This window comes from Phaeodactylum tricornutum, chromosome 14 (genome assembly GCF_000150955.2).
Source record: "Phaeodactylum tricornutum CCAP 1055/1 chromosome 14, whole genome shotgun sequence".
In the NCBI taxonomy this organism is placed as follows: Eukaryota; Bacillariophyta; class Bacillariophyceae; order Surirellales; family Neidiaceae; genus Phaeodactylum; species Phaeodactylum tricornutum.
Window position 1 is genome coordinate 276,488 of NC_011682.1, and position 26,220 is coordinate 302,707.

Here is a 26,220-nt window from a genome sequence, read left to right on the forward strand (position 1 = left end):
TTCCTCTAATAATTTGGTTCAAGGGGGACGCCGTCTAACATAAGTAATCTTTTACTGTTAAATAATGGACGAAAAATCAATAACCTATGTGGTATCATGATGGTCGTGTGCAGGGCTTGGCGGTGCAATCTGGTGGGATGGCAGTTGTCGATGTTCAAACCAAGCGCTTTGCAACCTGCTTTGTAAATATTTTACAACCCGTAGCTACCTTTAAACTACCGCTGCATTCATTGTCAACACTACGTCGTGTAGACACTAGTGGTATTACTAATTCGTTAATCAGCGATAGTGATAGGCGTACGTACTATTTTGAAAATGGAAAGTTAGATTGGTCACTGACAGTAGTAATGTTGTGCCTGACATTTTCTATTCACATCAATTCCTTTGGCTGCACACCTTATTCTAACAAACAATATGGTCGGAGAGACCTATCAAATGAATTTTCCCGCGCAAAGAAAAAGAGTTTAGTCACTGACACTGCCTATGCCTGACATACATTGCCTGGTCCTGCGACAGGACTCTTTTCCCCGAAGGATGCAGCTATCCGTTGAAGCGCGGTGCATACCTTTCCAGCATGGTGGTCCAGGAGCAAGGAACCAGATAGATTGATTTCACATATGTCCTTACGCTTGGCCCAGACAGGAACGTAGGCGTCCTTTTCCCAACGTAGAAAGGGTCTAGTAGAGCTCGACGTGTCAGAGGCTTTAACCAAGTGGATGATCTTGCCTGGAGGATGAAGTTCTTGCCCAGCCATTCCACGCTCTATTGCTCTTTCTAGAAACTTTGTTGAGATTTTGGCCTATCGCGCACCAATCTGCCGATACAACAACTAAACTTACCATGCTGGTGAGCACGAAAGGCAGATAATTGCGATCCAAATTCGGATTGTGGCGTTGAGTTCGTCCGGTGGAGCATTCTTCTGTTCCATTTTGTGTGATCACTATACTTCTTCCAATTCAATGGCTGGAAGATTTCAAAAACTTTGTGCTTTGGTACTTTAAGCCGTTGAATAGCGGACAGTACATCGTCGCGTAAGTTCTTGAGCGATTCAAACGACAGACGCGGGACAATGTCATCTCCAAGAACAAAGGATATCATCCAGTCAAAGTCCGCCAATTGGTCGGACAAAACACAGCCGGGGGGCTCAAAGCAGAAACACCTCAAACAGGGGAAGTCCTTCCTGAGAAAGAGGGATAAGATCGCGGCGCATCCTGCTCCTAACGAATGCCCAGTTACGACCAGCCGAAAATCACTGGTATCTGAGCGCTCGTCCAGCAAAAGCCTCCTAAGAATTCCATGGCCTCTCATGTCTTCAGCAATCCATTCTGCACATTTCAACATACCTGAATGAGCGTAGGCATTGTCACCCACAAAGTCGTACTGTTGTCCAAATGCGGCAAGGAGTGTCGGGTGGATAGTTAAATCTGCGACGACGTCTTCAATGGCTAAAGTGCCTCGTATCGCGACGACAACGCTCCCCTTTTCCTTATCTACAACAATGCAGTACGGAATCTTTCCTACACCCGATCGACAACTAAAATATGCTAGACAGGAAACTTCCATGCCTGTCTCCCTCAAGAAAGCACTCGCATTGCAGCCGCACATATTATCACCGATGACTTCTTCGGTGCAACATGATCGGAAGCATCCTGCGCACTGAGCTGTCAAGCAGCATAGCCCTTCCATTCGATGATTCATTACGTACATGATGTAGCCGTAAATGGCGAGGGCAAACCTCATGTAATAGGCCCCTTCCTGAACAACATCTACATCGCTGATATTGTGAACACAAAGCGGTTCACGCTCGTCTACCTCGAAGGCCGTGCTTCTATCTTCATGAATTCTTTTCAATCGAAGCATGTAAATGTTACTGTGTGTGTACTGACTTGAGACAGCAGAAGGTTGACTGTGAGCGACATGATGTCTGCTAGACTTGACTTTTTCAACGAGCAATCCTCGGGTTCGGTCCCACTTTTCCTTGTGCTCCCGACCGACCATCATTACTCCGGCTACCAGATCCGAAAGCGTCACATCCAAATTTCCGCCATCGTCCAGGAACTCAGCCAGCGCCAAGCTGATATCGGCAAAACTTGAGTTTCTCACCTCCCATCCCCCAAACATGCAGCACGTGAAAACGGAACTGAGCGTGCAGCAGCAACAACAAAAGGCTTCCCAGCGAAACTCTGGTGTTCCAAGCAGAGGTCGCAACCATCGTCCCGGTCGAACTGTCTTGAAAACAAAATAAAAGTAGATTATGGTTGCGACCATGACCTCTGAAGCGTGAGTAGCGATCAGCGTTGGGAGAACAACCATCATAGAATCATAATCTGGACACCGAAATGTGCGTATCTCAGCCAATAGAGCGTTCAGATTTTCTGCTGGATCCACGATACTATCGGTTGCGCAAGTGCAAAACTGTTTGAGGAATACAGCTACAACGACCCCCAAACCGAACGTTGTGATTCTTAACAACGATAGAGGAACGATTTTGATGTAGCACAGAGGCCTCAACCAAGCTCTTGCTGCTGGTTGGGAAGGCGTGCCTCTACCTGAAGTTCGAAATATTAGATAATCGATTGGCAACGAGAAAAAGACCAATACGACGGAGCACACCCAATAGGTATAAAACAATTTGTGGCCATGGCGAAGAATTCCAGAGCTTTCACAGTGCATTGGATCTGCGTTGATCCTAACCAAGTAAATCATTGCTGGGACTAAGAGAGCGACCTGCAGAAGTCTCAGAAGAATCGCAAAAGTGGAGTGACAACGGAGATCATCGCCGGCAACGGATGTCCTGTGATTGAACAAACGCAACGATGGCATGGCAGATTAATCACCAACGGGGCATTTGAACCCACTTGTTTTGACTTCAGCCTTTTAAATGTCCACTCAAAGACTGAAGCAACAAGACTATCGTTCCTATAATCCATACTGCGGCTTCACAATAATAAAAGGAATGATGTCTTCCGACAAAAAAATAGCCCGAATCACAGCCGCGTCCACTCAGGCGACAAACCAAATTTTGGTTTCCTGCGAAGGATCGAATGTTCTCTCTTTGAATAGGTATGATATCCCAGCCAGAACTATTTTAAAAGGCCTGACTGTGAGCTCTATCGAAACATGTCACTGGATTATTTTAAGGAAATTTTTCTGTAGAAAGTATATAATATAATTCCCAACAACGAAGAAAGGTCCTCCTAGCTACGACTCCTTACCAGTGCATCCTGGACAATTTCAAAAGGGCTGCAACCTCGTACAGGAAATGAAATATAGATGTAAGCTACGGGAGAGATGTTTCTGTGAACTGAAATATGACACGGGAAAGCAACAATGCTATGCGTGTGCAGATACCGCAGTATCGGAGGATATCGCACGTTCACGAGCATCGCTTTCCTGCTTGGGTTAGCTTCCATGCGTTTTGTCGGGTGTCGTCTCCGATGATGGGAGTGTTACTGTAATCTCGGCGCCCACAACTTGTTTCTGCTCGTAGCCACCGATCAAAATTGAATCATCATCTCGATACCCTACCCCAGCCTTGTCATACACCTCCAAGTTTCCGCCTCGCACTTTCCAGCCTAGATTTAAAATTTCATTCACACCCCTTTCAGTCCCAATGTTACCCCAGTATTCCTTTCGAGTAATCAGTCGATGTCGGTAAGCGGCCAATTGAGTCAAAACGAGCGTTCCAAATAATGTTCCGACGAAAAGTCCCAGCCCTAGATACCTGCGCCAGTCCCAGTCCTTTTGATCCAATGGAGTCGTAAAGGAGCCTACATCCCGTAGTTTACCATCCGAAATACTTGGTGCCTGAGTGGGCTTTCCGATTGGAGTCTGGGGAGGTGATGGAATTGGATTCTCGTCAACGGGCGGCTCAGCAGTAGCACCTTCAATCTGGTGAAACGAATACCATACCTGGATGAAATCGTCGTGCGTTTCGTCGTCCATCCACTGTTGAAACAACCTACTATTGATTGCTGAGAACAGTACATCTTTGATTTGTTGGTCCACCGAAGATAGAATGGACGCGTCAGTAACTGCCTCTGTTCCTTCTGGCCAGTAGCAATGATAGGTTATGTTATACTGCCACCACCAACGAGACTCACGCTTATGGACCACTTTTGAACTGGTGTAGTCATGGATCAATAAGAAACCCGCGACTTGAGCACGTGTATTATTTGTGCTCAATAAGCTTCGATCATCCAGATTGCCGTCATTGTCTTGACGCTGCGGTATCGCAAACATGTAATTGTCTTTTGCCATGGTGGTATTCAGAAAATGGGTAGTCACCCAAATGATCGTATGGCCAACACTTGGTTGCCTAGGACGTAAAGCAGCGTATAGCGTTATTTGAACGTCATTCGAAACAGTAGATACTCCGGTTGGACCGTCTGAGCCGCCGAAATCTGTGTCTGAGGGTGCTTGTGTAACTATGCCTTCCCCATTCTCGCCAGAATCCTCGCCTTCGATACCATCGCCGTCGCTGCCACCGACGCCTCCCTCGCCCGGGAGTTGTTCAGCGTCCGCTACTGGATCTCTACAGGGCAAACTTGTTCCGTTGTTCCCTTGGTAACTCCACCAATAGTCGTCACACTCTGGATTTCCCTTTTCCGGTCTATCCTTTTCAGCATTGCTATACGGGGTGGATGAATTTGTCAAGATTCTGACAAGGTCCCGACGACTTCCGCGCACTGGGGAGGGTCCTCGACGAGCTGATGCAACGTTCCCAATGTTTATGGCTTCGACGCCGCTCACATGCAACAAAATTCGAAGAGGCAGTACTGCTACTACAATAATCGCAGAGAGGCGTTGTCTCATCCTTAAGACAGCAAAACCTCTAAAAAATTCTTGACCGTGGGTCGAATGTGAATCGACAATCCTACCAACTGTAAAACAGCCGTCATTGTCACCAAGGCGCGAATTCACGTTTTTTCGCGCACCGTTGAATTTCGTCAACATTTCACGCCATCGTTCTATCAAACGTTCCATCTACATTCAACAGTCGAATGAACACGAGCTCCAGTATTGTTTTTTCCCCTTGTTGTGTTGCTTTTAGCTCCATCCTTCACGAAAAATCGGAAGAATTAAGAAATTGTCTGCGTGTTCCTTTTGACGTCGCGTGTTACTTTGCAAAAAGTGGGTATACGCAGTTTTTGGCACGGTTGCTTGACGACGGCCAAGAGCCCGCGCACTACCTATCATTATTGAATTCTTTCTGTAATACCATTCGTCTTTGTCATGTCGCTTGACATACTGCTCCGCTTCGGCGGAAAGCATTCTTTCCGTGGCCTGACAAATCGATCAAAAGCACTCAAGACGACTTGAAGTGCAGCTTGTAAAGTGCTTGCCTTACAGCTCACAATAAAGCAAAGTGAGCACAGCATCCTAGAAAACTGCAACGACAACGGGCTAAAACGTGTCTGTGGGACCAAAGGATTGGATATACGATAAAAAGACGTAAAACAAAGACTTATAAGCATAAACCCAAGATAAAGGGATAACGAACCCCGATATGCTTGTCGTAGGGTTTTTCTAGTCCCCTCACATTGAGACCATGAACATAACCTTGGCGAAATGTGTCCCCTCAAAACCACAATGGGAAAAATAGGGAACCAAATAAAAATAAAACTTCGACACTGCATGCAATGACAAATATAATGCAAATGCAATTTGTCCCAACATTGAACCTGTTGAGAACGGGAAAATTGGCAAACCCTTCTTCTAACTTGAATCACCATAAAATACTTCGTATAATAGCCTGTCTCACTGGACCTGTTTGAACCTTCGTAAGTATATCCGCTAAATTTGACTCTGATGGTTCATATGCAATCTTGATCACTTTCATGGCAACATTCTCTTGTACAAAATGATATGCTATTGCGTTACTTTTCTTCTTCAACACTGATTCTGGTGCCGTAGTATTGTATACAACCGACATATTGTCACAAAGAACTTTAGCCGGACCATCAATAGGAATGCCCATCATACGTAACTTGTATTGTAAACCTTGTATCATCTCAGTAGCAATCTTTAATGCAACAAACTCACTACCAAAAGTAGACGTTTCAACTGAATTCTGACGCTTCAAGAACCACATAATTGGAGAATGATTGATATAAATCAAAACACCTGTTCGAGAACGACGAGTAACACGGTCTCCCGCATGGTCAGCGTCAACAAAGGCTATAATCTCCACCACCTTACCACGTGGTTCCGGAGCATTCGGTGGAATTGGCTCTTTAACATCACCATAGAAATCTGTCCAATCCGCATCATCGTTAAAGCTGTTGTCAATCACCGGATAAGAATCATCAAATACCAATCGAGACTTGTGATGTGACTTCAAATATCCGAAAATATGGAAAACTGCAGCTAGATGTCCTTCACGCGGCATCGCGAGAAAAGATGAGAGCATAGACACCTCACACATTATATCAATGCGACCAATTTCAACTGCCCATCTCAAAACTCCTATCTGTGACTGGAAATAGTTAGCACGTTCCGCATCCAACACAGGGGAAACATCGAGTTCCGGTCGATAATTTGACAATATAGGTGACGTAATCTTTGTAGATAAACGTTTTCCACCTTCATCCAAATCCTTTTCAACATTTGCAACTGCCTGTTTCACATAATTCGTGGAACTCATCGACCATCGCTGTTTCGATGGATTATCGGGAAGCGTAAAAATTTCCAAGATTTGCTCCCAAATATACCTCGGGCGTCTTAATTGATTCAGGCTTGAGTTTAAAATGCATACCAATCGAATCCAGAATCTTCTTCGGATCTGTACTGATACATAGGAAATCATCGGTATAAATAAGCACATACTCATAGTAATTTGTACCATCATGTTTCTGAGCTGGTCTAAGCCAAACATCTGGATCTGCAAGACAAGAGATTAAATGCAACTCCTCCATTGTCGCAGCTAAGTGAGCATGCCATGCTGCCCCACTCGACTTCAAACCATATAACGCACAAACAATAAGTGCATAACAACCTTGCACTGACTTTCCGAACTCTGGACCACATGTTGTATATACCTTTTCGCGAACTGGAGCATTCAAATAAGCTTTCTGCGCATTGGCACCAAGTATATCCAATGAATTCAAAGATGCGATGAGTAAAGCAATTCTAACACTATTGCGCGAAGCAACACTGGCATATGTAATTGAACTCGGCGGATCTGTAACATGTCCCCCGGCGACGAATCTGGCTTTGCGAGTAAAATCCATTTTGATATCAAATATCATGTGACATGGTATCCATGTATGAGCTACTGGTTTAGGAGCATCCTGATCGAGAATTGTAAATGCTGGCATAACATTTGTCATTTCCTTCTTGATCGCATCCGACCACAACAAAGTGTTAGTATCTCGGTCAATCTCGAGAGCTTGCTTGACCAATTTCGGCATACAAATACCAAACTTGTGAGTCCTTTTAAGGTATCTCGTCTTTACCGCTGAAATAATACAATCACATTTCTGCAATACATCCGGTACCCACCAAGCAAAAGCTGGCTCATGAAGCAGTTTGTTAGCAACGGCATATTCGGCAACTTCAATTGGATTTGATTCCTTCAGATCTTTGAGAGGAAACCAAGTTGTAGATCCGTCCTTCCATTGCAATAATAACGCCCAGCCTTTAGTGGTCCGTCTTATGCGTTTCACACCATGTTTGTCCGTATAATACATATCGTCAGGTGCGACTGCCGATCCATCCATCCTGTGATCAATGATCTCATCCACTATTCGAAACCGGCGTCCTTCATCATCCACCTGCGTATATAAGTGTCCCGCAATAACGTTAGCAGCAAATTCCTGCACATTACCGTCTGGGAACTGGACTTCCATAACTCTCGTATTCAAAACAGGATTGGGATGCGATTTTCCTACCAAGTTACCATCGCGATCCTTTTTACACGCAATGACTGTTCCAGTGGTAGCAACGTCCTTGTACGGTAACACAACTTGAGCATCAAGGTATTCATCAAAAGCTTCGTGATCCAACTCGTCCGCTTGAGGCATTGGCGGCTCGTCCCCTGTCGAATCATCTGAATAAGTGCAAAATACATTATACTGTTCAGGAAACACAGGGGCAATGGCATCATCAAAGTTATTATAGCTCAAAGTTGCGTCAAATGAGGACTTGTCTAATTGCACCTCCCTGGAATTAAGATCAGCTGTAGAAAGTGGCGAGTAAGAAGTTCGAGATACCACTTGACCACTTCAAACAAGTATACGCACACACATAACATCACCAGTATCATGCGCAGGACCGAGCCAGCGACCTAGATTCCGTTTGTCTTCCGGAAAGTCGACTGGGTCTAAATACCATATCCAATCATACCAAGCGAATTCACACAAGTGGCTAATATCCATAGTATCACCCGACACTGCCGTGTTTGGTACATCATTGTTCAATGCATAAACGTTGTGAGCAATTGACAATCGAATCAAACTTTGCAACTCCAGGCAAAAATTCCATAAATATAAAGGTGCAGATGACTTTTTCATAGCCATGTTAGTCATGCGCTTCAATGCTCTGATTGCAGTCTCAGCTCAATTCAACCACGGTGAGTAAGGTTCAATCTATCTAGCATGAGATCCTGCAGCACAAACCTTCCGTCTGAATTCACCCTGCACCAATTCTTTCGCGCCATTGGAAATAATCTTGGCTGGAACACCTTCTCAATGAAACAACAAATCCAATGTCTCATGGACATTACCTTTTGACTTCATAGCATAAGCACGTGTCCAATCAAGATCATTGACGTAAATCTGGGCACAGGTATTTCCGCTCAAAGACATTACACAAGAAAACATTGTATTTGTATACACACTTGTACGGAGATGTCGGTATCTGAGCTGACTTGTAGTTGGCTTGACTCTCTGTGTTAGAGTCCGACTGGCAATATCCTTGACTCCTCTCTGAGTTGTAGCCAATAAAGTTCGTTTCGCTGCAGATAAACCGATATTCCAACATCTGGCTAACTCTTCCGGAGTAACTCTGTACCTGTAATTCGACAACTGAGCAACACTCACAAGACATGTCTTTTCGAGTGCTTCGACAAAATGCTGTTCATTGAGTGACACCCAAATACTAGACAACACAACTGATACTGTACTTTCGTGTGACAAAACCATTTGAATGCTTGCATGACCGGATTGTCTCGTTACCAAAATACCTTTGCTATCGGTATACTTCTCCTCCTGACGAGGAAAATCCGTTGAATAAGGATCCCAAATGGGATTGTCATACATGAGAGTCAACTTGTGAAAATTTCGAAACTCCTCTGGAGACGGCTTTCGCACTGGCAAATACGAAATCACACCATCTAATTGCAGATGCAATTTAAGATTCTCCTTCGGAAAATAAATCAAATGTGACAAATCCGTGGGGTTTTCAAGTAAAAATCTTGGGCAATCATAGACCTGCACATTGTTTAACCGGAGCTGATTCGGATTTAACAAATTATGTTCCATGGTAGGAAAGTGCAAGGCCTGATGAATAATTAAAATAAAAGTCTCATATGTGTAAGGATGATCATATGCAAGAGCAGCAGAGACAATTGGTACAGACCGGGCTTGTCCCAATGTAGATAAAAATGCAGAAACATCAACCGTTCGAGAGGTTTCGTGAAATATATAAGTGTTCTTTCCGACGCAACAAGTATCCGTGTGAGAATCTAACTCCGCATGTGATATAAATGCACTCTCCAGTGACTGTATAGAGATAGAACGTGTTGATACCACCGACATATTCGAACTTCTCTGCGACATATTTCGACCTGCCAACAACTTTGAAGTAAGCAAGCTCGTATCTTCACAACTTGTCTTCCATTTCTTGTCATCCTCCTTTTCTTGAGAATCAACAGTAGAAGCATTGCGTTTACCACCAGCTTCTTGACGTAACGTATGTAAGTGACGCTTCTGTTCAGCATTCATACTCTTGTATTCATCAAAGGTATAATACTTATCCACCATGCCCTTGGTAGAACCTTTGTTGAAAACACCTTTATCACCGCGTCCACCGCGACCTTTATTACATCAACCTGATCCTTTACCTCGTCCTTGACCACAACCAGATTGACCTGACAAAATATTCCGAAGCTGAGCTTGATTCTGTTCTTCAATAAACTCACTGAGGAAATCCACTGTGGCTTCAAAATCATTTTTCAAAGATGGGTTAGCACAAACAGTGGCAATTGCAGAATTGAGAAACGATGCCTGAATCCGTTTCAAAAATTACCGAACTTTTGCAGCCTCTGTCAATGGCTCTCCAAACTCTTCCAGATCTGTATGAGCTTGCTGATGAATCTCAGCAAAACTTTCGAAAGTAAAGTTACAACGCTCTCCGTTGTAAAACTTTGACTCAAGATCACCTTCAGCACGCGTCATAATCTTTGACTGATTAGTTGGTCCCAAATAATGCGAGCAAAGTGCAAACCAAGCCGCACGACCATTACGAGCTCGAGCATAAGCCGACACCCAACTCCAAGTAGGACCACCATGAGCACAAACGCGAAAAATAGACCACACCTGAGCATTATCTGCTGCATAGGACTCTTCTTCATGAGGACATTGCGCTATCATTTCTTCAAACGCATCTTGATAGTCGTTATCCGGACCTTCAGGAACTTCTTTGTCTTCACAAATGACATAAGCCAATGGAACTCCCGTTGTTCCTCGAATTTGGAGCAAATATTCCGCAATATTTTCAAAGGCATCACGGATTTTCTTCAGGTCTTCAATTTGTCCAGGAGCAACAAGGTCTTTCTTTAACTCTTTGTCTTCCTTCTCACGCTTCTTGATCTCAATCATCGAGAAAATACGTGCCGCATTGAACTGAGCCGGATAAGGCCGAGAAGTGCGCTTGAGGTGACGAACATAATATGCCAACAATACAAGACGCTCCTCCGCAGTGGGTGAAATTGCTACACCATTGCGAGGAATCATGGCCGGGGCTCCAGGTTGTTCTGCGTTAGGATTCGGAAGCGTACCCCCGGGACGACGGATGTTCTTACACATATCCTTGATGAAATCATCCGTTGCGATCTCGAAAACATCCATAGACATAATCGAATCCGTGATAGCATCGCGTTGTTTGACATCAACAATGCCGATTGCTTGTAAAGCATTTCGAACTTGAGCTAAAGCAGCTGCCATGGTCAACTTTTGTCTTCTTCACCTGTCTTAAATTTCATAAAACTTCGTAAGCTGGTTTGACAACATTCAGTGTTCTTTCTGCACCACGTGAACACGAGAAGTATTGATCACTGATAACATCACATGTGAACACCACATAAATACCATATAAGTGATATCAATATTGAATACCGTTTGAGAACCATTTCAATAAAACGCGACGAACACCATTTTCATGTCGCAAACCATAATACGAGATATCTGGCTGATATCTATCAGAGTGGAGGATCCACGATTACCGTTTGGTACAAGTCCGATAATTGTTGCTGTATAAGTAAATGTTCCATGCAAACAAACTACTTATCATCCACACATGGATAAAGCTTGGATCCGAGCTTTTAGCAAACAATAAATTCTTGTGCAATGCACCTTCTTCGGTAGATGAAGAGATCCATGGAAGCGTCCCACCATGGAGATTTTGCCTCGTTTCAGACCGTTAGACGGATACGAAACCCAGTTACCAATCAACATGTCTACCACATGGACCATTACGAGAAACTGGCAGTATATTCCAGACCTCTGCAGGCTTCGGCGACTCAACAACAATATGAAGAGCCAGGTATTTTAGCTTTACCTCCCCAGGCACTATCGGACTTGGCGATCACTTCAAACACTCAAATCACAACGAATCACCCTACCTTTGATCCCGCTACCTCAGCTTAGAACACTGGGTCTGATAAACTAGAAAACTGCAACGATAACGGGCTAAAACGTGTCTGTGGGACCAAAGGATTGTATATACGATAAAAAGACGTAAAACAAAGACTTATAAGCATAAACCCAAGATAAAGGGATAACGAACCCCGATATGCTTGTCGTAGGGTTTTTCTAATCCAACTCGCCCATAACTAAAACGAACCCTCTGTCTAGAGATTCTAGCATCCCTGTCTAACAGTAAAATGTCCTCTCAGTCGGTCATTCGTCTCACAGTCAGCCCTTGCTTTTTCAAAATCCGGGATAGCAAAGCCTTTTCCAATCACATTGTCATTCACGCAAGAGATAGCATTTTACAGGTAGCAATAGAATATGTGTTGGATTACTCTGTTGGTAGCTTTTTCAAAATTACTGTTAATTAGAACTCCACACCAGTAGTGGGCCCGGCCCCAGTAACACAACACCGTAATAGACGGCAAGCTAGTCCTAAGCATACTGACTAATGTAAACATATTAGATATAGTTGCATGCTACATGCGGCTCAGAAGTCCCAATTTTCCAAAACTTGTGTTTACAATGGACCACCGCATCTGCTTTTGGAGTCCTTTTTAGGCCGTTAGTTTCAGTTCCTGGATTTTTGTCAAACGGACGCACTCTAAAACGGCTCTGGAACCTCCGACCGGGCCGATTCTGACGCAGTTTCTGTCCCAGTGCCTTCCAGTGCATATTTTGTAGTGTCTCCGTCAGATTTTGTGTTGTCGCCATCCACTGGAGCGGAGAATTCTTCATCCGAGTCCACCATGGTGGATTTCATTATTTTGGCGATTTCGGACCGAAAACACTCGTGACCGCAATCACGATAACTCATGATCTACCGATGAAAAGGAGCTGAAAATTCAACTAAATTCCTACGGTAAGCATCGAATCCGTGTTTTGCCCCTAGTTAGAGCAGTAGAGTGAAATAGAGCTTTGCGACGAAGTTATGGCCACCTATTCATCTTATGGTGTTCGCGTCTGTGAACCTTTCCAAAAAAACTCTACGCACACGTTCCACGAGGATTTGTAGCGTAGATAGGTCGTTGCCGGAGGAGTGCTTTCTGCTTGTCTCTCCTGTTTCCGCCGAGTTCCTCGACAAAGTGACACCTCCATCCAACACAGTACAACTGATGTAATGTTGGTGGCTAAGGTATTGTGATGCACTCCACAGCTTTGCTGTCATGAGAGGAGTTCAATCGCAAGAGCGTCCTCCTCAGGCGCGACCTCTCCTTTTATCCTATGCTGACCGATCCTCTTCTGTTCGAGTCGGGATTCTCTAGCGGTGACATCAGGAGGTATTGTCAGCAATACTTTTGGTTCCTTCAACTAGTCTGCGTCATATCAGGAGTGGTCTCTGACGATGGATGCGTAACTGTGATCTCGGCTCCCACAACCTCTTTTTGCTCAAAGCCTCCAATCAGCATTGAGTCGTCATCTCGGTAACCGACACCAGCCTTGTCATAAACTTCCATGTTATCGTTTCGGACTTTCCAACCGAGCTTTAGAAGCTCATCAACTCCTTTTTCAGTACCAAGATTTCCCCACAATTCTTTCCGCGTTAGCAGTCTTTGACGGTAGGCCGCGACTTGTGTTAAAAGTAGAGTTACCGATACAGTTCCTATAAAGAGTCCGAGACCAAGGTATCTCCGCCAGTCCCAGTCTTTCTGATCCAAAGGAGTAGCGAACGAACCATGTTCTCGAGAAAAGCCAGCTTCTGCGAATGCCGGTGCCGTGGTGGGCGCTGTTGCAGGATCAAACGGTGAAGCAGGACTACGACCGCTATTTCCGTCTTCGAGCGAGTGTTTAACTTGTATGGAGTCATCGAGTGTCTCTTCAATAATCCACCTTTGAAAGGAACCGTCGTCGATGCCGGAGAATAGCGTTGCTGAAATTGATTGATCGATGGAATCCAGGATCGACGCATCCAAGATAGCGGCACCACTATCCGACCAAAGGCAGTGATAGGTTAGATTGTACTGCCACCACCAGAGAACATCATCTTCTCGAACCACCTTTGAAGTAGTGTAGTCGTAGACCATGCGGTAGCCATTTCCGTTGTCTCTTTCCAGCTTCCGACGATCGTTCAACCTATCATCGGTTTCACGTTGCGGTAAATGAAAAACGAAGTTTTGTGCAGCAGTAGTAGTGTTCAGAAATTGGGTAGTCACCCAAATAAGACTGTGGCCAATACTTGGCTCTCTGGGACGCAATCCTATGTACAACGATACTACGACATCGTTCACAACATTTGGTGAAGGAGAACCTGTCGGATCGACAGTGACTACCGTTTCGGGTGCTCTGGTATCTTCACCAATATCTCCGGTAAAATCATTATTGTCGTCCTCGTCATCATCCTCAGTATCGTCGTCAGTTCCGCTGAGCAAGCCTTCACTGTCATCTTCTTCAATATCAAATTCGCGGCAAGGCAGGATTGTTTCGCTGCCCAAGTAGTTCCATTCATACTCGTTACAGTCCGGATTTCCCTTGTCGGGTCGATCCTTTTCCTCTCGAGAATAGGGTATTCTCCTCTTTACCCTGGATCCCCGACGAATCATTGGAGTATGTCTACTAGGATCTAGTTGACCTTCTGGAACAAAGTCATAGAAAGCTGCGGCGTTTCCGAATTGTGCAACGGCGGCAAGCAAGAGGACAGGTACTCCCATCGACGTCACGGATTTCATCGCCGTTGACTTCAAAATGGTTCTTAAAACGAATAAAAATCGGTTGTTCTATCCCGAGTGGCTTTCATCCACCGGGTGCTGAAAGGTACTGTAAGTTTTCGTTCCTTGGAGTCTCATATACAGCGTGTCCTTTTGCTCGAAAACGAGAGCCTTTGTGGGGGTTTCTAGCGAGATGTCTGTTTGTTTGTGCATGGCGGCGTTTTTCCAGCGTTCATCCGAACTGTGCGACTCGAGTCCGTGGTTGCGTAGAAAACAACGACTATCGCTAGAGTAGTACTTTTCTATGACTGCGTCGGTTCCAAAATAGCCCCTCGCGGGAAAATAGGTCTATGCCAGAGATCACAGTCAGCCGCCGCAAGCAAGAATTCTCGACCTTGGTTGCAACCGTGTGGAAGTCGACTGCAATCAGATAAGGGTAGGGTACCATTTGCAAACGAAAAGTCGACCAATGTTTGGGAGGGTGGGGAATCTCCCATGATGTGATCATCAATACCCAACGACTACCGTATCGTCAAGCGAATATGACAGAGAAACGAAGTCACCGAAACACACTTCAAGCTTGCTTGACCATCAAAGAACGCGACAAGCCCCGTCTCGCTCCTCTTACTACTTTCCCAAGTGAAGATTCATGGCGAGATTACGAATACCTCCGCATATACTGACGGCCCTGGGTGCCGCATCCCCCGCAATTTACGGATCTTGGTTTGCGTTGAACAAGTGTGAGGCGTCGGCAAAGACCGACAGCCGATCAAGGATCGTTTTCTTAGGTACTGGATCATCAACAGGATGTCCACGCCCCCTTTGTCCGATGATTTTTCAGCCCAACCAATCAAAGAAGCAAGAAGAGACGACGGAAACGAAAGCCATGAAAGAAAGGCTGGCTCCCTTTTGCAAGGTATCCAATCTTGCGATCGAAGGCGATCCGAAGACCAACAAAAATTATCGAAACAACCCTTCTCTTGTGATCGCTTTCGACGATAACGGGGTACAAAAGCACGTTCTTATTGATTGTGGGAAAACCTTTCGGGAGGGAGCCCTCCGATGGTTTCCAACATTGGGAATCAACAGTTTGGATGCCGTCGTTTTGACCCACGAACACGCCGACGCCGCCTTTGGCCTGGACGACGTAAGAGGGTTTCAACGAACCGAGGGAGGATTCGCCGGAAACAGTCAATTTCGTCAGGTGCCCATGCCTTTATACGTTTCGCAGCAATGTCTAAACGAAATTGCGGAACGCTTTCCTTGGCTCTTTCCGGAACTACAATCCCGTGCCGATATCGCCCTGGTCGACAAAGCTGTCGTGAAGAGGCACGTCGCCTCTCTTGATGTGCACGTCATGGAACCCTTTAAAGCAGTGAACATAGAAGGACTAGAAATTATTCCGCTACCAGTTATGCATGGTGAAGACTTGGTTTCTTTCGGATACGCATTTACCGTTGGGCAGACGAACGTCGTTTACTTGTCCGACATCTCTCGAATGCTGCCGGAAACATTGGCGTTCATTAGCAAAAGTCGACCTCCCACAGACATTCTGGTTGTGGACGCTTTGCATCCCACGCGCGACAATCCGGTTCATTTCAGTTTAAATTATGCCTTGAATCTAGTGAACGAAATAAAGCCAAGACGTACGTTTGTAGTGGGGATGAACTGCGATTCTTTCCTACCTCATGACCAGGCCAACAAAGACCTTCGAGACAGTTACGTCAACATTCAGCTCGCATACGACGGGCAAGTAGTCGAGTGTTAAAATATACAAACAGTTCCGAGCCCTCAAGTACGTTGCGTAGTGATAGCTTCGCAGCAAACAAAAATAGGAAGACTCTACACAGGTATAAGCTTTGCGAGAGAAGAATGGAAGCTACAATCCAAAAGATCCAAATTGCATCAGTGCAAAGCAATCACCACGAATCTTCTCTGTCCTCTCAGCAAGTAGACGATGCCCCTCTTAACCTCATGTACGACTATTCTGATGCCCTACTCTAGAGAGAGGGTTGGATTCATGGAAGAGTGACGTCACGTCGAAAACTAGACAAGCTCGCTCGCGTTTCTCACAGTAGACAGTCACCAACTCCTTTTCAAAACACAACGTCGCCTAACGAACTTTCGACCGCAAGCGTCGCCCCAATAATTAGATTGTAGCTGTGACGGTGCTGAAGATACCAAGTGGGAAAGGTACTAGCTAGAGTGACGGTAGACGTGCACGGTTGACGACGCTTGACACTTTTTTCGCATTGACTCCCAGCACCTGGCGTACTCTTTGGGACCACTTCCCACACAGAGTTAAGGAGAACGAATATAAGATTGTGGCAACGCTTACCTTCCTTCACCTATGAGGTGCAACACTCTGAATATATGTATGATGACCAAGAGGTGGTGCGCTTTCGCAGTCATACTTACCGGGTTTAGTCGGACGTCGGCGTTTGCGCCGTTGGCTGTACGGTGCAAAGGTAGTCACGAAGCTTTCCGCGTTTCTAGGACAAGAGGCACTTGTCCTGGATTATCGATGACGACTAGGGTGATGCAGGCACCCAGGGGACCGTTATTCGCAAGGGCAAATACATATACAGAGCAATTGGAAGAGGATACACTCTCTGACGTCGATTCGCGGGTTCTACAATCGATGCTGCAAGATTCAAAACTGGATTTGGATACTGAAGAGGATATCAAGAAGCTTTTAGAGCGAGGAACAGCCAACACGGCCAAGAAAAATCCTGAGGCTAAGGCGGAAGAATCTGACACGCAATTCTCATCGAGCGTTTTCAAAACTTTCTCGGACACTAAGCTCTGGAAGAAAGTCACAGCCCAAGCATCTGATCTGGCTGAATCCGTCGGTATCTGGGTCACCAATCGTATCGAGCAAGACGTCAAGGTACTGACAGCGCTGGGTGTCTTTACGTGGGATAGAGTCGTCCAGGATGTTGCTCGTGCCTTACCAGCTGCCAGTACTTCGGCTCGCAAATTTCTGATATTGACCAACTCGAGCAGCTATCAAGAGCCGCTCGAGCCCGAACAGTCTGTTTTGGAAGAAATGAACCGTCCCGCGGACGAGATTCAAGCTGTGTCTCGAGCGGTCTTTGCCATTTTGGCGGGCGACCAAGCTAGTGGCCGTGGACTTCGTACGGTGGCTCCCGCCGGCTCTATCAACTCTGCCGAGCGACAGCGCCGTGCATTTGTCCAGCGAAAAAAGCTGGATAAGCAGGATCGTGACGTTACGCGGGTCGCTGGTGCTGTCGTCGATACAGCCTACGAACTGCAGCGAGAGCTTGCAGCAGAAGCGAATCCGGCAGGATACAAGACGATCAGTATCCGTAACGCAATCGAAGCGGGTGTGAGCAATACAGGAAATATCCTTCGGGGTGTGAAAGAGTTGGTCAGGTTAGGCGCAGCCGATCGTAATGAACAGATGCTGTTGACAGCCAATCCAATCGAGGTCACCGGAGCAGGTCTGGATCGGACAGAGATTTTGATTAAGTTGCAAATGGAGCGGTCAAATATCGCAGCAAGGTTACAGCAATGCATCAAGGACCCTGGAAGAACCTGGCTTCGGCAAGAAATTACGGGAGATGAATTTTTGTGCTTCGATGAGGGTAAGCTTCGCGATGTGGTAACCATGATGATCTTTGTTCGAGATGAGGTGGAGACGAAGTTTGAGGAAGAAAACGAAGGAACTTTGGAAAATATAATCCACCAACTATCGTCCGTCCGAAACTCGGTGGAGGATATCCACTCTCGCATTGCTGAAGCTGCATCATGGAAAGTTGCCGAGGCCTTCCGGAATGAAATTTTTGCCATTTCAGTTGATTCGGCCGAACAACCATTAATACTCAGGCTCGTGGAGCTGGAAGAGAGCATTAATCCACCACCTGAGTCATTGTTTAGTAATACAGCACCCACGGGTGCGACCATGGCGCACGGTGTGTCTGCAAAAGCATCAGAGAACCAGCCATGGTTCGCTATGACTGATCCTTACCAAGGAGAACAAGTTGTTGTCGAGCCTAAACAATCTGGAAACGTCAAAAGACCAACGTTCGTTGACGTCATTCCCGAAATTGTCGCCACAAGACCTATGGAGCCCTCGAGTCATGACGTTGTGGAAGTGAAAAGTACCGCCTCAGAAAATTTTGACGTTACTGTTCTGGACGACGAAAAAGAATCCCAAGGTTACACTTTTGCAGCGGAACTCGTGACCGACGATGATTTTGATGTAGCAGTTGGTAGAGCGAAGTCTGTAAAGGCACTCACGGAAGAGGAAATGGAAGAAAAGACCGAGCAACCGAGCTTGGTTTCCATGTTTTTGCTTCGATCGTTAGATGTGGTTTTCTTTTTGGTTGAAAAAACACTTACAGTTGGAGTTCCCAAAGCAATAGCGCTCAGCAAGACAATTTCCATCCGCATTGATGAGATAAATCGTGATGGACGAGGGACGAAAGGATGGCAACAATTCCGCAAATCGGCAAGTCCCCGAGGAAGATACTAGGATAGAGCTAGAAAATCAAAGAGCTGATCATTCATGTAAAATAGCAGGAAAAAGGATGTCGCAACAAAACTAAAAATACCCTGCCTGGACACTGGTGAGTTTTTCAGTTGTTGTACTATTCTTCGTCATACAAAGAGGAAATTCACTTGTTCCGGTCTCAAAGCGCCCGCAAAATCACTAATCCGGCCAAATTCTACATTCACTAAGTAACAAAGCTGGGTCACAAGTGCTTATTTAAGTACCGACCTTGTTTTGCGCCCTCTGGCTTATTTACTTATAGATCACGTTTGTCATTTCTGCTTGAGATCTTTTCATCTGCCAATTCCATCAAGTCGTTATTAGGAAAATTGGCTCTTTGAGACCGGAATAGTGAATTTCCTCTAAAATAAATTAAAAAGTAAAATTGACCCCATATTTGAATTTTACAGTTCGACTGCATACCTATTTATCCTACAATTCATTGCTCGCGTGACAACAAAACGCTGTCTGTGATTTTCAGAGATGAAGCCTGCCAACTGAGCTTCTCTCTCTCTGTCGTCGTTTGGGTGAGCAGCCGATTGCATGGCACCTCACACAATTTCGTATGATATGGAGCAAGGGAAGTCCTGTCCAAGCCATGTTTCAATACGGGGGCAAAGTCCGCAGTCAGTGGAGATCAGTTACTGATCCCCAAAAGTGTCTCAACAAAGCGATCCGCCACCTGCATTCTTTCTCAAGACTTCTTAATATTCCAACTGCAGCGTTACCGGTCGGACCTTCTATCCAAAAAGAATTTTCTGAGACAATCGCATCATCATACTTTAGTCAGACACCCATGATAATTCGGAACTACCCAGTTCCAACCGAGAGATGGAGTGATCGGGCATATCTCTTGGACCGCGTCGGGAGCGACCTTCATTGTGACGTCGAGATGGGACACTACAATCAAGCGGAAAAGCTGAACATAACGTTTGGAATGTATCTTCAATATCTTCAACAGTGTAGCGAAAGTCATGGGGATACCTCCAATATTCCGGTTGACCAATTGCTTTATTTGGCGCAAAACGATCTCCCGCAAGGGTTGATTCCCGATATCAGCGTTCCGGATCTGTGCAAAGACTCAAAAATTGGCTTGGGAGAGGGACATCTCTATCAAACGATGCTTTGGATGGGACCAAAAGGTTCAATTTCGCCGCTGCATTTCGATCCGCTCCATAATTTCTTAATACAAGTCTGTGGGCGGAAACGTGTGATGCTGATAGATCGGAACCAATCAGTCGAAACACTATATTCGGGCAAAATGTTCGGGCAACAAAGCAACACGAGCGCTGTGGACCTAGAAAACCCAGACTACAAGCAGTACCCTCTCTTCACAGAGGTTTCTCCTGTTTACAAAGGTGAAATTGGACCTGGGGACGTCCTCTTCATTCCGTCGAAATGGTGGCACCATGTGCGATCGCTCGATTTTTCCATCAGCGTGAATGCTTGGTGGAGGTAGGGCTGCGCATACGATGACAGGTCGGGAAATATCAATTCACAGTCAATAGATAATGTTCAAAATATGTTGTTCAGCCTTTCGAATCTAGACAAAATCCCATCTGATTAACTACATCTTACACTAGCGAGAGACCTAGCTACAAATTAGAAATGTCAATTAGCAGTATTGGACTGTCTAGTCTGAGTCACTGTTACAGTAGTGAACTATCCGAGGACGTAGTGTCTGTTCGCAGTCAAGAGCACCACTTTCATCAACACTCTGGTCTTCTTCCATTCGGTACAGTTGCTCGATAGCTTCCGAGTCACCGCCTCGACGATGGTGTTCGATCACACTTCTTATGAAATGCATGTTCCCCAGTCCTTTCTCTGAGTCTGGGGCCGACGCTGGTGTTGGTGTCCAACTATCGCGTCCTTTTCGACGTTTCATTCGGCGATTAAGAAGTGGAGTTGAGAAGACGGTTTTGCGCTCACGATCAAGGTCGAGCTGGCGATGCACGCAATCCTCTGGTGCAGGTGGGTCAGCTAGATCCAATTCGTCCTGCGTTTGGCCCAATTGTGACGAGTCGTTGATGAAACTGCTCATTGCGGCTTCCTCGTCCTCGATAGCATCCAGCTCTTCGTCCTCCATACGATCTCCGTCAATGTCCTCGTCTGAATCAATCCCAGCTTCTTCGTCCAGAAAGCAGCGATAGTGCCGAAGCTTTCGCTTGGGTACGTTGGTGTTGTCATCTGCATGATACATATCAATCTGTGATGACAAATCGAGGGGGAGCGACTTTCGTTTTGGGATCTTTCGGAGCCTTTTGAACCCTGCTCTACGCGCTTCGCTATTTTGATTCATAGGGCAAAGCGGGTGAGACCATTCAAACGAAGGCATCCGCCGTAGAGAACCTCCTTCTTGATGGCAATGCGAGCATGAGGGAGCAGGCTGTGACGGGTTGGTAGGAAACCGGCAAAGATCACAGAACCACTCAGCGTCACCGAGGCAACTGATGGGTATTGAATAGCAGGTTGCGTGCACAGCTAAATTACATGTTTCTCCTTTGCCTCGTCCATCACACAAGACTATTGGGTCATCGTCGACCGACTCCCCAGAGAAGCATACAGCACATACTATATCGGAAACACCCGAGACAACGTCATCTTGTGTATCCAGTAACCCATCTACGTCATTGGTAAGCTCATTTTTTCCTTGTAAGGGTTCTGCCAAGCTTACACGAGGCGATATCGTAGATTCTGGGGTGTCTTCAATGGCACGTCGTGTAGTAGCTTTCATTTTTGCTTGGGAATCTGGACTCTCTATGACGCTAGCGTCGCGAATACTATCGGTGGTGACTAAATCGTCAAATGAGCATTCTGATGACGTTTCAAGACCGAAACGTGCCGTTGATCGAAGTCCAGTAGAGGATCTTTGCTTATCCTTAATGGAAGAAGAGACTGCAACCTGCTTGCTTGCCGTCTTTGACTGACTGTTTACCACATACCTCGAAGCCATAGCGGTTTCGTCATCCTCATCGGAAGAAGAGTCGCTCTGGGTCGGCAGACGATAATAGAACTGGTTTGAATCAACAGTAGTTGTCTCATGCTCCGACATAGGGAAGTAGCTCGCTCCGGCAAAAGATCCTGTATTGTGAGCAACAGCAGTTCTGGGAATAACAGATTCATAGGCTGGCCTAGATTCTTCTTCGTCGCTACTCGATGACAAATCTTCCGTCGGGGGGAGGACAAACTCATCTTGTGCGCACTCATCTGTATCGCAATCTTGGTCTGCAGTGGGCAGTATAAATTCGTCAACTATCGATGTCTCTAGAGTTGTACTGCCCGTCCACGCACAATGAGGCTCGTTTTCTTTGTCATTGGCAGTGGAGGCCAAGTCGAATTTGCTCATCATAGATTCTTGACCGAGTATATCGACTCCTGATGAAGACAACGGTCTCTTTTTGGCTTCTTCTTGTTGAATTCTTCTTCTGCAATTTCTTCTTGCTTCATGGGGAGGCGCATCGATTCCGAAAGCTTCTGTTTGCTCCTTGGTCAGATAATGTTCCCCTTCGGAGTGCTCCGTATTTGTTTCTCGTGTTTTCTTGTTTCTGACAAAGCCTTTCTGTCCGAGGATAGAGTTCCTCCCCACACATCCGTGGTCATTCCGGAAAATAGTCTCCATGCTCCCTTTATTTAGCACATCAAGCTCAACTAGGAGGTTCTTCGGAAGCGACTGATTGATTACCGGCAGAATTTCCCCATGCAATCCTTTGCCGATCAATGAGTCAAACTTGAGAGGGAAGAGATGCTCTAAAGTCCAGCCATGACCCCTAGAGTGTGTCTTGCTATAATTGTGTGAAACATTTACACCGTGGGAATACCGAAGATCTGCAAGAATTCTGACGGTTCTTCCAGTTGTGTAATTGAGTCGTCGAGTGTCAGAGATATTGGAAAGACTCCTTGCCAACAGAAAACGGCGCCGTAGCGACGTTCTCCAAACCTCTGAGCAACCCTTGGAAACAAGTATTCTCCCTAAAGCCGATTCGCGTTCGTTTTCCTCTTTTGTCACAAGCCTCCAGCGAATTTTCTCTTGAGCAGATTGACTATTTCTCGCATCAAAGGGGCCCAAAACCTTGCGCCTAGTTCCTTCGTGACCTTCAACCTGAGAAATGTGGAAATCTTTTGATACCAACATGTTTTGCTCTCTTAACTTCGGTTGGCTTGGAAAAAGTGGCATTGTTTGCGCTACTCGAAATGACTTGGGATTCTTCAGAGCGTGCGCTAGATTTCGCTCGGACTGGCGAGACGCCAGCAACGTTCGTTCCTCGGGCCCTTCAGCCACTAAGCAAACCACGCGACCATCTCTCTTCCGTCCAGTACGCCCGGTACGTTGAATCATACGGATTGGGGAGCGAAGAGTATCGAAATTAACAATCAGGTCAACCTCTCCAATATCCAAACCCTCTTCGCCGATGCCTAGCGATAAGCAAATTGGGGCAAGGTTTAGAAAGGCGTGTTAGCGCGCAAATGCACATCCTTTGACCCGATTTTACTCACAAGTGCATACGAGGACATTGAAAGTATCCTCGCGAAATTCGCGAATAGCTTGTTGCTGTTCAACTTGTCTCATCCCTTTTAGCTGTATTCCTCCCTCGCCTTTGGTACCCTTCCCTTGACCCACAAAATGTCGAGGCCGAATTAACGGTCTGGAAGCGGAAAGTATATCCACAATTTCCGACACAGAGTCTCGAAATTGCGAAAAGACGATAGCCCGCGAAGACGTCGAGCAAGCCCGAGCTCTTTCAAAGTGCTCGACAAGAATCTCTCTGAGCTGCGTTAGTTTTGGATTGTTCACTAATTTGTCCTGCACGTTATTGTGATTGGAATTTGGGTCGCACGTCGATTTGGCAACTTCCTCCCACAAAGCTTGAAATTCTTTCCCCTTGACAATTGAAGCCACCATACCCCGTTGACGTTCGGTCCGTAGACGACTAAGCTTTGACCTCACCAAACCAACTCCGTGTTTGTGTAAATCCGATCGTATTTGTACAAATTGTTGCGCAGCGAGAAAGAAACCAATCAAGCCGTCGTCGTTCCGACGTTTGCAAAACTCTTCCCGGGCACGTATTAAATTATACGCGGTTATTGTAGCGTTTCCCGTGAGACGCCCCAATGCCCCTGCGCTCCGTAATCGCTCCAACAATGGTCCGACAACATCGTTGAGGGCCCGTTCAATGGTTCGTGATGCAGACGCCTGCTTCACAACAACAATCTCCGACTGCTTTTCGTGTATATATCGGGCTACCGATGGATCCGAATCCCGACGGGCCTCAATCTTGTTGATGCGCAGTACATCTACCACACTCTGAATTGCTTTTATATTGGTACCGGGCGTCGCACTCAATCCCAGAACCCTAAAATGTGCACCAGCCTCCTCGAGGCGTTCCACGACTTTGACGTAAGCATAATCTCCCGTGGACTTGTGAGCTTCGTCTAGCACTACACAGACGACTTTGGAGGAGTCGCAGCGGTTCGCGTCCAAGTCCTTTTGGACGGTCTGAGGCGTGCAAAAAAAGACGCGGCGGTCACGCCATACGATTTCCCGACGAGCGGCATGCACTTTTCCTGTGAGCACCGCCGTGTCTGATGGAGGAATACCCATAATATCGTAGCAAGCCTTGACTTGCTGATTGACCAAAGGTAAAGTGGGAGCGAGGAAAATGACTTTGCCGGTTGGAAACCATCGATAGTAGTTGTAGAGTACCGCGGCAGCAATCAAAGTTTTGCCTAGGCCGGTTGGCAAGGATACCAAAGTGTTATGAAAGAGAGCCGTTTTCGTAATTTCTAATTGGTACTGACGTTTGGGGAAAGTTTCGGCTGTCGGATAGACCCATTCATGAGCCGTGCTCTCGTCTATCGGGACCGGACCAGGTTTGTACTCCAAAACAGGGCGAGGTTTGAGGGCCACGAAGGGGTTCTTTCCGCGTCCCGTATCGGATGGATTAGAATCTCCATCACTGGTTGCTGATCGGTGGAGTTTATTCCCAATACCTGCGGTACTGCTAGTGGAACTGGTTGTTTGATTCGTGACGGTATATTGCGGCAGTGGCAGGGACTCGGAAGGGATGTGTGGTTGAATTGGTGATGACGGCGTCTTGTCGACCGATTCGGATTGTTGCTGCTGTGAGACAGCCAACGGTTTTGCGTACGGATTCGCAATGGCCCGTGAAGAGGCGCTCTTGGGCCGCAATGTAGAAAGTATGGTTTGTTGCTGGGACAGGTGCGAACGTAGGGATTGACTACAGGCTTGTGGATGGTCCGTGTAGCTTTTGGCCCATCGGGGATACTGCATCGTCATTGGGAATAGGCTTGCCGATGACGAAGTCGCGCATCTGCTGTCGCGAGACTCGTAGCTCGTTGCACATGGCGCAACGTGATCCAGGAGCATGGTGGTAGAACGTACAACGAGAACATTTCCAGCCACTGCCGGCTGCCGCCGCGCTCATAATGACTTCGGGATGTACGTGGTTCGATCTATTGGTAAAGCTCTTCCCTTCTATAGGGACTCTAGTGTTCTCTGGTGAAAGAGGCAAACACCAGGTCCATCCAGCCAACGAACGCGCGCTTGTGCCCTCGCAGAGTCTATCGAGAACTTCCAGTGAGGGAAGTTGCCTTTTACGGTCCCGGTCCGCAACACCGACAAAGTCTAGGGGGGTCGGAAGGAATTTTTTGGCGCAGTGATCGGCTCCTACGACGGACGTACGACCTCGCTCAGACATGTCTCTTCGGCAGACATTTCTTCTGGATGGTGGTTACTCCCACACGAAATTTGCAATTGACAGCCATATTTGTTACCTCGTGGAGATAGTGGAGGTTTTTGGCAACCAATATGGAAATCGAATTCAAAGTCATCACAGTCAATAGCATTGCAAACTTTGGACCAGTCGAAGTCTCTAGAGGAGCTTTCATGGCAGCAGGTCTGGTGGCAATTGAGTGTGGTGTCCCTTACACCGATGAAAAAAGATGTTTCAAAGCTTCTCCAGGGGTCAAATTACAATTAAAGCCTTTCATCATGCACATTAGTGGCCATCCTGAGGCTTTGGGGGACTTTGATGAAACTGAAGCGAAAAAAACGACCAGAAACTACCTCTGCCTCAACTGCCGAAAACAGTGTGTGATCTGATTGGTATTTCGGGGCCGACCAGCACCAAAA

General features: G+C 46.3%; 7 protein-coding genes across 7 annotated transcripts; 3 read left to right on the forward strand and 4 right to left on the reverse strand.

Moving 5' to 3' along the window:
• Positions 1–267: 267 nt before the first annotated feature.
• PHATRDRAFT_47614 (predicted protein) lies at positions 268–3,490 on the reverse strand. The gene is made up of 3 exons (XM_002182004.1): positions 1,344–3,490; positions 840–1,301; positions 268–774 (listed from the first exon to the last, which is right to left on the reverse strand). Exons 1-3 carry the CDS (start codon positions 2,821–2,823, stop codon positions 482–484), a joined length of 2,235 nt encoding a protein of 744 aa, XP_002182040.1. The 5' UTR covers positions 2,824–3,490; the 3' UTR covers positions 268–481.
• On the reverse strand, positions 3,403–5,274 carry PHATRDRAFT_37873 (predicted protein; the record flags this gene model as incomplete). Its single annotated transcript, XM_002182005.1, has 2 exons — positions 3,403–4,970; positions 5,124–5,274. The coding sequence occupies 2 exons, from the start codon at positions 5,272–5,274 to the stop codon at positions 3,403–3,405; spliced, it is 1,719 nt and encodes a 572-aa protein (XP_002182041.1).
• Positions 5,275–12,821: 7,547 nt separating this feature from the next.
• Positions 12,822–14,785, reverse strand: PHATRDRAFT_47616 (predicted protein). Its single transcript, XM_002182006.1, has one exon. It carries the CDS (start codon positions 14,573–14,575, stop codon positions 13,217–13,219), a length of 1,359 nt encoding a protein of 452 aa, XP_002182042.1. The 5' UTR covers positions 14,576–14,785; the 3' UTR covers positions 12,822–13,216.
• A 330-nt stretch (positions 14,786–15,115) lies between these two features.
• On the forward strand, positions 15,116–16,322 carry PHATRDRAFT_47617 (predicted protein; the record flags this gene model as incomplete). Its single annotated transcript, XM_002181841.1, has 1 exon — positions 15,116–16,322. Exon 1 carries the CDS (start codon positions 15,204–15,206, stop codon positions 16,320–16,322), a length of 1,119 nt encoding a protein of 372 aa, XP_002181877.1. The 5' UTR covers positions 15,116–15,203.
• A 516-nt stretch (positions 16,323–16,838) lies between these two features.
• Positions 16,839–19,253, forward strand: PHATRDRAFT_47618 (predicted protein). Its single transcript, XM_002181842.1, has one exon. The coding sequence runs from the start codon at positions 16,905–16,907 to the stop codon at positions 19,050–19,052; it is 2,148 nt and encodes a 715-aa protein (XP_002181878.1). The 5' UTR covers positions 16,839–16,904; the 3' UTR covers positions 19,053–19,253.
• A 382-nt stretch (positions 19,254–19,635) lies between these two features.
• On the forward strand, positions 19,636–20,529 carry PHATRDRAFT_37877 (predicted protein; the record flags this gene model as incomplete). The annotated part of the gene is made up of 1 exon (XM_002181843.1): positions 19,636–20,529. One exon carries the CDS (start codon positions 19,636–19,638, stop codon positions 20,527–20,529), a length of 894 nt encoding a protein of 297 aa, XP_002181879.1.
• Positions 20,530–20,703: 174 nt separating this feature from the next.
• Positions 20,704–25,786, reverse strand: PHATRDRAFT_47619 (predicted protein; the record flags this gene model as incomplete). The annotated part of the gene is made up of 5 exons (XM_002182007.1): positions 20,704–21,850; positions 22,013–22,295; positions 22,362–23,483; positions 23,565–25,278; positions 25,355–25,786. 5 exons carry the CDS (start codon positions 25,784–25,786, stop codon positions 20,704–20,706), a joined length of 4,698 nt encoding a protein of 1,565 aa, XP_002182043.1.
• Between the last annotated feature and the right edge of the window lie 434 nt (positions 25,787–26,220).

What these genes read in the sequence shown, in the direction of transcription:
- PHATRDRAFT_47618 (XM_002181842.1), top strand. Translation starts at nt 16,905, where the DNA reads ATGAGGTGCAACACTCTGAATATATGTATGATGACCAAGAGGTGGTGC.
- PHATRDRAFT_47616 (XM_002182006.1), bottom strand. Translation starts at nt 14,575, where the DNA reads ATGAAATCCGTGACGTCGATGGGAGTACCTGTCCTCTTGCTTGCCGCC.
- PHATRDRAFT_47614 (XM_002182004.1), bottom strand. Translation starts at nt 2,823, where the DNA reads ATGCCATCGTTGCGTTTGTTCAATCACAGGACATCCGTTGCCGGCGAT. An exon ending in CAATGCCTACGCTCATTCAG is followed by an intron (nt 1,302 to 1,343) that starts GTATGTTGAAAT and finishes AAGACATGAGAG; the next exon opens with GCCATGGAATTCTTAGGAGG. An exon ending in CTTTCGTGCTCACCAGCATG is followed by an intron (nt 775 to 839) that starts GTAAGTTTAGTT and finishes CAAAGTTTCTAG; the next exon opens with AAAGAGCAATAGAGCGTGGA.